Source organism: Macadamia integrifolia, chromosome 7, assembly GCF_013358625.1.
Source record: "Macadamia integrifolia cultivar HAES 741 chromosome 7, SCU_Mint_v3, whole genome shotgun sequence".
In the NCBI taxonomy this organism is placed as follows: domain Eukaryota; kingdom Viridiplantae; phylum Streptophyta; class Magnoliopsida; order Proteales; family Proteaceae; genus Macadamia; species Macadamia integrifolia.
The window spans coordinates 2,073,915-2,085,153 of NC_056563.1; the positions used below are offsets into that span (position 1 = coordinate 2,073,915).

The 11,239-nt window shown below is 40.3% G+C and overlaps 1 protein-coding gene and 1 long non-coding RNA gene across 2 annotated transcripts; both read left to right on the plus strand.

Moving 5' to 3' along the window:
* Positions 1-1,584: 1,584 nt before the first annotated feature.
* Positions 1,585-2,888, plus strand: LOC122085161. The gene is made up of 4 exons (XR_006142033.1): positions 1,585-1,603; positions 1,726-1,839; positions 1,961-2,023; positions 2,638-2,888. It is a non-coding gene; the product is annotated as an uncharacterized LOC122085161 (long non-coding RNA).
* A 1,658-nt stretch (positions 2,889-4,546) lies between these two features.
* Positions 4,547-7,202, plus strand: LOC122083620 (pentatricopeptide repeat-containing protein At1g09900-like). The gene has a single exon (XM_042651487.1). The coding sequence runs from the start codon at positions 4,793-4,795 to the stop codon at positions 6,482-6,484; it is 1,692 nt and encodes a 563-aa protein (XP_042507421.1). The 5' UTR covers positions 4,547-4,792; the 3' UTR covers positions 6,485-7,202.
* Positions 7,203-11,239: the final 4,037 nt, after the last annotated feature.

An 11,239-nucleotide genomic window follows, 5' to 3' on the forward strand; every position in this document is an offset into this window, starting at 1 on the left:
TTCCAAGGACAATTCTGCCTTCCTTACTAACCGTGGACGTGGTCGTGGTCGCGGTCGTGGGGGAGGTCGTGGGTCGGCTGGTCGAGGTTCCAGTGGATAGCCGTCTGATCGTGCATCTCGTCAGTGCACTTACTGTGGGAAGTCCAACCATACTGTCAAGACTTGCTGGACAAAGCATAGAAAGCCAAAGTGGGCGACCTAGTTAACCAATCATGTAGTGTCAAACGATGGTATTGACACAGTGTCTTCCACTGATACTAAGTCGATAACTTCCTCAGGAGATTCATCTACCAGTCTACGCGATGACATCAATCAGTTGCTCCAGCGCTTGCACACTCTCGAGGCATCCTCTAATACATCCAATGGTGGGTCTACATTTGCTGCCACCCTAGCTCATACAGGTACCTCAGCCCTTCTTACCACTACTTCTACCCCCTGGATCATTGATTCAAGGGCTTCTGCCCATATGACTAGTAAGTCATCACTTTGTAAAACATTTTCTTCTAGTACCAATCTACATCTGTTATTCTTGCCAACAGTGCTTCCACACCGGTTCTAGCCCATGGTACTATCTCACCTACATCCTCACTGAATTATCTTCTGTGTTACATGTACCACAATTTCCATTAAGTCTTCTCTCTGTGAGCCAGTTAACTAGTTCATTAAATTGCTCAGTAACCTACTTTCTCTCTTACTGTGTTTTTCAGGATCTTCACACGAGGAAGACGATTGGTGGAGGGCGTGAAAAAGATGACTTATATTATCTCAACTGTGGCTCTCCTGCTTCTTCTGCTACTGCTACTATTGTTGGGGATGTGAATCATTTCCAATGGCACTGTCGTTTAGGACATTTGTCTTTGTCTAGGTTGAATCTTTTATTTCCTAGTTTTAAGTATGTGCTGAGGTTAGAATGTGGCCTGTGAATTGGGAAAACATCACCGTATGTCCTTCCCATCTCGCTCTGTGTCTCGTCGTCCGTCTTTATTTTCTTTAGTCCATTTTGATGTATGGGGTCCTTGCAGAGTTAGTAATAGATTTGGTTTTCGCTATTTTGTGACCTTTGCGGATGATCATTCTCGTCTTACATGGTTGTATATGTTAAAGGACAGATCTGAATTTTTATCTGTGTACCAGAAATTTTATAATGAAATAAAAACTCAATTTGGCATTTTAATTAATATTTTTCGATCTGATAATGCTTTAGAATATACCAAAATGATATTTTTGATTTTTGTGCCAACCGTGGAATGATACACCAAACTAGTTGTGCCTATACCCCACGGCAAAATGGGGTAGCAGAGTGCAAGAACCAGCATCTCTTCGAGGTAGCTCGAACTATTATGATACATATGCATGTTCCTAAACATTTTTTGTGTGATGGAATTTTAACTGCACATCACTTGATTAATCGCATGCCTTCTNACTTATCATCATGTCATTATCAAAAGTTGTCATTTTCTTGCACATTTTCCGAGAAAACATGTGAAATGACAGAATGTACCCTAATTGAAAAAAAAATTCCTGTCCACTGAATATTGTCTACCGTGGTTAGAGTTATTTTCAATAGTTCTCTAGAAGCTGGTTGATTTGGTAGATTATAATTGTATGCACTTTTAAATTGTTTCAGTTTTATTTTAAGCTATTTACAGTCATCTTGTGCTGTTATTGCTGTTGATTTTTCCATCCTCATCTGTTTGGTATTTTTTTTTTATTAATAGCTAGTAGTATGCCTGACTTCTGCAGATTGCACCCTCATTCGGACACCAGCCTATGATTTACAGTCCACCAGCTACACCAATGCAAACACCTCAGGCATATGTCCAACCAAATGGACCTCTGGTATGTGTTTCTGTTTTCTGCGTTTTCTACTTTTCACTGAGCCATCTAGGCATCTTTAGTTATCTCTGTCCAGGAAAAAAAAAAGCAGCTCAGTATGATTTTGTGCTATAATTGATTTCAGTATGGGCAACAGATGATTCTTGGCCACCCTAGGCAGGTTCTGTACATGCCAGGTTATCCCCCTGTAAGTTCTTCCTACACTTCACAATCATTTTAAGAATTTGATTTTAGTATTAAGTCCTTTGCTTGGTTCTGAGAAGTCTCTGAGACTCATTTGTTGCATCATCATCATTTCAAGAATCGGGAATCAGGTCGGTGAGTCGGCCAATTTGGATTGGAATCGGTCACTGCCAATTCCGATTCCGATTCCGATTCCAGCCGATCTGATACGGAAGATTCATATGAAGAAAACCTAGAATCGGCGAGTATTCAGATCCATGGGCTGATTCTAGGGTTCTACCCGGATCAGAATTGACAGGGATCGATCCTGCCCCTAATTCCTTGTTTTAAAATCTTATGCATTATCTCACAACCAGCCTAAACTAACTATATGGTTAACTTCTGTGGTTTGCTGAAGAAAGTTGGATTAATGGCCTGGGATTTTATTTAATTTTTGGATAGTTAGGACCCAAAGAGAGTTGAACTCATGATCTCTTAATTTGTGATATTGGTCTCTACCAATTGAGCAACCCCCCGGGGGTCGTCGTCCTGGGAATTTTTCTTATAACAGTTCATAAAAATCCCGATTCTGCCCATTTATCTTCTCTGTTCTCACATATTTTGGTCATGTCTGGACAGGAAATGCCATACAAAGGGAGAGAATTCTAACTCATGCTGGTCAGCCAATGTGTGCTCTACTAATTGTGCTTGTAAATAAGATGCTTCTGAATGAACTGACAATTTTTTGAGCGGGGAAGCTCGGTATTCAGTTAACAATAATTCTAGAGCACTATTGGGAGTCATGGGAGTTTCACTCATTTTAGGATATTCACTATCCATTTGTATTTGTAAAATTGATTAGTTTTATGTGTGTCTTATACTCTTTATCATGACTATGATGTCTTTGGATTGACTTATCGTACCTTTTAACTTTTTCTTCTCCTGGAAATGGTATAAATAGCAAATCATGGATACTTATAGGACTGGCAAAAAGCCTCGACCTCGAATTGAACCGGTATAACTAGATGGTTCGTTGAGATGAATTCGGTACTTATGCGAATGATCCATTGACTTGACTTTATTTGTTGCATCTCGGTTCACTGTTTAGAAGTTTTGAAGTGGTAGATCATGACCTTGAGTAGCTTAAGGTGGAGGAAACATTATTACTTATCATGGACCAAACAAAGATAAAGAGTTCACTGTTTTTTGGGGTGTTGAGGGGGAGGGATGGGGTTCGAAGATCAACACATTTCTAAGAGAAAATTATGTTTTAAAAATTGGATGGGACCTGGGTTGCTGTACAGAATTGCTGGTCTTGTCCCATTGTGGAGAATAATATACCTTTTCAGCTTTTTTCACAGAGAAGTCTGGAGAATAAAGGACCCACGCGCATTGCTTTCTTTCTAGGCATCGGACTGTTCTCTCCCTCTCTTTTACAGTCAACAGTCACAGGAAGGTGCAGCACGCCCGGATTATCCCTGCAAAAAGGAATCCCAGTTCCTTTCCCGAATCTTTTTCATGGCTCGCCAGCTTTTCCAGAACCCACTTATAAGAGAATGGGATTTTGATCGTTAATGGATTCTATCTCTGGCTTCTTCTCTCTAGCCTGAGACTCTAATGAAGCAAGCAAGCACGGGGTTGGGTCCACCACTACCAGTAGTAGTCCTGTGTGTGTGTGTGTGGGGGGGGGGGGCTTGGAGGCATTGATTGAGGGCAATGAGCAATGGCTCAGCCTGTGCTTCGGCCTTGCCCTCTCCTCAGCTTCGGCGGCTACCAGAGTGCCACAACTCTATCCTTTGGGCTTACCTATGAACGGGTATAAATCACCGCCGATTCCACCACCAGTACCGGTGTACTTATACAAGTCCCCACCCCCTCCACCACCGGTATACGAATACAAATCTGTTGGTGTATGATGTCTTGTATTCCGTCGCAGTTTAATCCAGGGAGTACTGGTGCAGCACCTAGACAGGCAGGATGGTGGTCCCGCTAGCCGGTTAGCGGGCCGTGGGGGTTGCAAGGGGGGCAGGAGGCCCCCCTGCATAGCAGGGGTGTAGGGGGGAGCAGCCCCCCTCTCGAATTTTTTATTTGAGGGCAATTGTAGTTTAATCCGGATTAGGGCGGCAATTGTAGTTTAATCCGGATTAGGGCGGCAATTGTAGTTTAATCCGGATCAGGGTTTTTTTCGCTATATATTTGTAGCGAGGGTTTCTTTCTCTGTAATGCAAGCAATACTGAGAGGTGTGAGGACGAGCGTTGTAACCCTATTCTCCATTGATAGTGAAGCAAGATCTCATCTCACCGAGGACATAGGCAACCTTGCCGAACCTCGTAAAATCCGTGTGCATTGTTTGTTTTGTTTTTCCATTATCTTCTGCAACGTTTTAGGGTTACGTTTCTACAAAATCGCCACATCCTCCGACGTACACTGCCACCGCCTCATCGTCATGGATGCGTTTACATGACACCTCCTCCCCACCTATAATCAAGTATGGATATCCTCAACCTCCGTGAAATCATCATCATCATCATAGGCATAAGCCACAAGTACATGTCAGCTACAAGTTTTCAATTCGTATCGAAATCAGCAGAAGCTGATACCGATACAGAGTCTACAGACCAATGGTAAGTAAAGAATACATTTCTTTTTAAAAGAAACACAATTCAGGGCGATCTTAGTCGGTATCGGCCGATACCAATCCCGATCCCAGTACCGATTACTAAAACCTACTCTCCTTGGGATTGTACACACGAAATGTAGTTGGAGAATCAGAGATTCAGAGCTGAAGCAGCCATGGCGATTGCAGTTCGAACTCTCGGCGGCAGCTCTGCCGCAATCTCACTGGTGAGCTCCATAACCTCTGTTCTTCAATCCCTGAAACATCAGAATCCCCGCTGCTCAAACCTCAATCCTTCTCCTCTTTTACAATTTTCACAACACCTAAACGCTAATTTGGTAATCGAAGTAATCAAAGCCCAAGACGAACCTCATACTGCTCTGCTGTTCTTCCAGTGGGCCTCCGACCCTAAACCTAACCCTAACAACTACTTCCACACTCAACGCTGTTACTCCGCCATGGTCGATCTTTTACTCTCCCATAGCATGTACTCTACGGCCTTATCGATTCTTCAGTCGTCCAACAATCTCCGCGATTTCATGGTCGGGAAATTCATCAAATCGTATGGAGACCGCGGTGATATCAGAGGTGCAATCCACTGGTTTGATCGCGCTAAGACCATTGAATCTGGTCGCTGTTTGTTTTCGTACAATGCAATTTTGGGAGTCTTGGTGAGAGCGAATCGCATGAATTTAGCCCAAGCTATCTTCGATCAGATTCTGAAAGAGCGTTTGGTGAGACCAGATGTCTCTACTTATACGACGATGATTAGGGGTTACTGCAAATTGGGTATGATCGAGGATGCAAAGAAAGTGTTTGATGAAATGCTCTGCAAACCGAATTTGATTACTTATAATACGATTATCGCGGGGCTCTGTAGGAAAGGGCTTGTGGAGAACGCACAAGAGATTGTTGATCATATGATTGCTAAAAAGGATAGTTCTTGTTTGCCCGACACCGTGACTTTCACGACTTTGATCGATGGCTACTGCAAAAAAGGTGAATTGGAGTTGGCAGAAAAATGTCTGGATGAGATGTCAAATTGGAACTGCGAGCCGAATGTCTTGACCTACAATTCATTGATCAATGGTTTATGTTTGATGGGAAAGGTTGATGAGGCAAAGAGGCAGATGACTAAAATGAGATTAAATGGATTGAAGAGTGATGTTGTTACCCACACAAGTCTATTGAAAGGACTGTGCATAGTGGGGAGATCAGATGATGCTGCAGAACATCTCAAGGAGATGATCGATCTTGGGCTGAAACTTGATGTGAAGTCGTATGGAGTGGTTGTCAATGAGTACTGCAAACACGGGCGAACAGCTGAAGCAATTGCCCTACTGGATGACATGAAATTGAGGGGCATCAATCCGAGTGTTTGGAGCTTCAATGAACTTTTCAGGGCCCTCACCAATGCCGGGGAGTACGATAGAGCAATTCTGGTTTTGAAGCAAATGCCTCAAATGGGTTGCTCCCCAAACTTCTTATCTTATAGCACCGTGATCTGTAGCCTTTGTGGAGTCAAAGGTAGGATGAGAGATGTTGAAGACCTTGTTGTTGACATGGTTCGTAGAGGTCATGGCCTTGACTCCTCTATGTACAGTGAAATAGTTAAGGGGCACTGTGAGGATGGTGATCTAGAGATGGCTTTGGGCATGTTCTCTGAGATGGTGGAGAAGGGATTCATTATCAATCTTCAGAGCTTTTCAGTGTTTGTGAAGGAGTTGTGTGGGAAAGGTAGGATATCTGATGCCGAGTATGTGTTCAAGGAAATGATCAGGAGATGCAAAATACTTGACATAGCTAGTTACAGAAGTAAACTAAATGAGTATGGTTGTAAGCTACCGGCAGCAATTAATGGAGGCTAGTTGACTGTGGTTGCCTTTGGTATAAGCCTCTTTGGAGCGGTCTTGAGGAGTTTTCCATCCTCCACAGAGTAAGCATGTTTGGCAAAAAATCTGTTCTTCCATGTGATTCTTGGATTGTGAGAATCAAAAGAAGTGCTCTTCAAAATAATCAGGATAGATATTTTCTTTCAGCCACAAATCTAAGGTCATATAAGATAGAACAGCAAATATGATCCTCCAGGAGTCCAGGTTGCTGTAAGTTGACATTTGGAGGGGCAGCTTGATGTACAAAACTGAAGTGCTGGAGCCATAGGAAAATTCATGTCGAGATGGTAAAGCTTGTTCAATTCTGGGACCTAGTCTGATCAATTTCTGTTTCATATAGAAGTGGGTAGCATCTTGATGTGGTAGCGAACTCATCTAACTTGGAGCCTAATTTGATCATTCTGAGTGGGGTGTGATACTGAATTATCCTTGGAGATGATAATTTAGAGTTCTGGGAGGTTATCAGATGGCATATCAACTGGATTCCCTATAGTCAATGCTGGTGAATCAGTGAAATTGGTTTGCGTAGGTTATCAGAGTAAACATGAGATCTAAGAGTTCATTCAAATTGGTTAACGTAGGTTGTCAGAATTCACAGGAGATCGAAGTTACTCGAGAACCATATTTTGTGAGGGAAAGTTAAATCTCTAAATGAATTATGGGACCTAGGTTCCCTGGCATACCTTCTAATTTTCCCTCAACTCCTTTCTCCTTTTTAATGCTCGTGTTGGATGAAGAATCAACTTCCACCGTAGATTTTGAGAAGGTCTGCTCTGGTTGCTGGGCAGTGCAGTCCGGTTGCTCCATGTTCCCGTTCTTCTGCTTAGCCTGCTCATGGCTTGGCTTGTTTAGTTCAAGTTTTAGTTCAGTCAATTTTTCCTTAGGGCAAGGGTATATATATTGGCATCTTATACGTCATATCAATGGCAAGCAATAAGTGTTTTGGTGAGTCAGAGTGCGTCATATAGGGAGATCCACATATATAATGAAGAAAGACTATGAGAGGGGAATTCGACTTTGCTCCAATGATTGACTCTCCAACCATCCTCCACATAGTCTCATAAATTGACATGTGGTATTTTTCTAATCTAAAGATCATGAACAACCAACCCCATTTGGTTGGTCAAATGCATATACTCAACACTCGGACATAATCAAACACACTCAAACCTGATCCAACTATGCCTTCGATTTGCAATCTCCTCTCTTTCCTCCTGATTTCACTAGATCCTAAGAGGAGAAGTTGTATAACATAATCCAATTTCTTCAACAAGGAGGACAATTGGAACATTAGTTGTTGGAGAAGAGTTGACTGCATGAGAGGGAAAAGGAAGTACATCATGGTTTCATGTTCTTTTCCCTTTTTATTTATTTATTTATTTATTTTTATTATTATTATGATGCCTCAAAATATCTTAACTTCTAACTTGAAAACTAATAGGAAATTTAGATTTTTTTTTAAGGGTTTAAGTGGTGGGTGGGGGAGAGATGTTGAAAATAAAATGAGAAGAGAAAAAAAAAAAAAGGATTGAAAAGTGATTGAAAAAATTGGATCCTTTGTGAGGGAAAATACAAAAAAGATTGACCTAATTTCTGCCCACCTCTGATGAAGAAAGAATCTTTTAAATCAATCCCAAATTTTCACTACGAACAACTGAAAGCTCTTATCAGATTTGAGTTACCAAAGTTATCTATAGCTGTAGCTGTTTCTTCAACCTTTTAAGGCTGCCTTTGGTAATATTTAAAAAAATTGTTTTTGGAGTTAAATGAAATATAATATTTGGTGTATTTACAGTGTGTTTTATTTTTTTTTAATTAAAAATATATTTAACACAGAAAATTTTCGTTTTTGACTCTGAAGAATCGTTATTTGCCAAAGGCAGCATAAATGTTGGACTCTCCACTTCTTCTGTTCTCCACAGTCCACTCTGCTGGAACCTGGAGGGCCCCAAGTCGGCCTCTGTGGCTGTAAGCTTCTGCTGCCTTGTGACCCTTTATCATTCAAAAAACTCACTCTATCACAAAACGACAGTTCAAGCTTTCAGACTCATGGGCCCCTTGTCTGCAGCTATTCTATTTTACGACATTTGTCAGTCTTTCGAAGAGTAGGTAGGACCCACAAGACCACAACCCCGAAGCACTGGAGGATAATGTCCATAATCGTAGCCGTACACCAAGTTGATGATTGTATTGGATAGTTTTGGATTAAGCCAATAACAATATCAAACACACGTACATACAGAAAGCTTATGGTCTGGATTCTGTCGTATCTATTCCTAACATAATCCCACCATTTCTTCGTCGTATTAACAGGGACTTTGGAGATGTGGCTAAAAACACAAAGAGAGCAAAGAGAAGAAAGAGCTCGCGAGAGCGCGGGAGCGAGAGAGAGAGAGTCTTTTTTCGCTCCCAATGGAAAATGTATCCGATCAAAGGCTATTTAAATTAAAATCCGAATTATCTATAACATAATTATTCAGTTCCGATTAAATAATTAATTAAAAATTTTGGAGGTTCTTGAAGTTTAGACCGATTATAAAGAATGAGGAAAAGAGCTAAGACAATTTGGGAAGATGAATTAAAAGCAAATTATATTCATTAGGGGAGATGAAGATTTAGATTACACAAGTCAATAAGTAAATGGGTGGTTGAAAATCCGAATTTGATCTGCATTCGTATCTAGTGAGGAAATATCTGGATCCGATCACATTAGATCTGAATTTGATCCATAGCTGATCCATTTATATCCTTAGCTTCGATGAGTGTTTGAAAACAATAAAGAGCATTTCATACTTTCACCATACGAGGGGTTAGTAAATATGACGGTAGATTTGTAGGTAAAGAAGATATTTTTCCCATTTCGACCTTTGATTTAGTTGCATACATTCTCATGTATTGCAATTGTAGATCAACTAGTCCAGTCTTTTCTTGGTTGTATGGGCATGTTTGCACAATAGTTTGATTGCAATTGATTTACAATCTGCCACGGTCAAGTTGAACTACAACCACCCTAACACAAATGTACCCTCTCTTTTATGTCCATAAATCTTCTTAGCCGTGGTAACTTTATTTGCAATGTGGCCAATTATTTTTTAGATTAAACTTGACATGAGATAGAGACCTTTAGGGTTTAACAACCTTCTAAATTTCCTTGCAGCACAAATAGATGAGTTACCTACCTATAAAATATATATCTAGATCCAAAGACCACCCAAATACTTCAACTTGTCCCAAAATCCACTATTATGATTTACAGATTGAAAATCCTCTACAAAAGATAAAATCATGTCCTCTCTATCTAATGATCGAAATGGATATTATCAACTATTTATGTGGCATAATAGGTACCTTGTGACATTTAAAAAAATAATGAATATTTATGATAATAATAATAATTCACTTTTTTATATACTTTAAAAGTACCATAGCATAACGCGTTAACAACTAGAGTAAGAATTACAGACAAGATCAGGAGCATCGATAATAGGCTACCTTTGCCATGTATTACAAACACGATTATACTAGAACATACACCAAGACGAGCCAAAGAATGGGATACATAATTATGTCTGTGTGGAAAGTACAATACCTGACTTCGGAATAGTCAAATAATTCAAAAAAACACACTTTCATTCCATAGTAGACAATCTGATATTCCAGAGAGATTCTTAAGAGTTATCCAATAGTTGTATTATTAGTCTATATGTTAATTAGTTATTTACACTCGCTTTTCATGAGGTTGTCACGCATGTTAGTACTAATATAATCTTGATTCTCCATATTTTTATCATTTCACTTACAATGTTTTGTTTTAGATATCTAATAGGAAAAAAAGAGCTCTCTCTCTCTCTCTCTCACCCCTTTTCTCTTTCCCACCTTCGTCATTATTTCTCTCACATTTTATCTCTCTTATCATCTTATTTTTCTGACATTTCTCTCTTTCTCTTTCTATCTCAACATTCTTAGGATAAGGCTGTGTAGTTCTCTTCCCCGGACCTCATCGATGTGGAGGTCTCGTGCATCGAATATGCTCTTATATATATTGGATTAAGTTTTCTATCCGAGAACGGCCCTATGCCACAAACATATAGAGCCGCACAATAACCACCGTGTCCTTCTTGGAAGCAAAGGGCCACTCTCGATCAGGAAACACTTGCGGCTTGCCGTATCATTCTCTCTCTCTCTCTCACACCAAGTTTTGGGTCAGGATTAGGCTTCTGCTAGGTTTTATTGGGTTAGGTTAAGTTTATTGATTTATATCGTTGTCTTTCCTAATAAATGGGACAATGAGGTACAATGTTGTCACTTGTGTGCACTTTTTAGCAACTCAAGTTTTTGAGAGGAGTAATTAATTGTCTAGCTTTAGAGATAAACAAATATAACATGATATCAAAGAGCTAAGAAATTGGATATTCGATCTAACAAGTACAAGAGAATGTGTTATTGTACCCCTATACGGCTATACCTTCAATTATATTATACTTCTCATAGTCGCTGCCAGCTGGATTGTCAGGAAATTTAAGGACCATTAACAGGGAACCGTATCTAGAAAAAAGTGAGCCAAAATACGTTTTCCCTACTTCCATAAAGAGTGGGTCAAATGGTCAACCTTAGCTCGTTTCGTTTGTCGGATTAAGAGCCACCCACTCTTTACTCTAGAGATGGTGTCAAATCCTACATCAGGTTGCTCTGTCTCGTGCTAAGGCATGTAACGGATATTCAACTATCAGA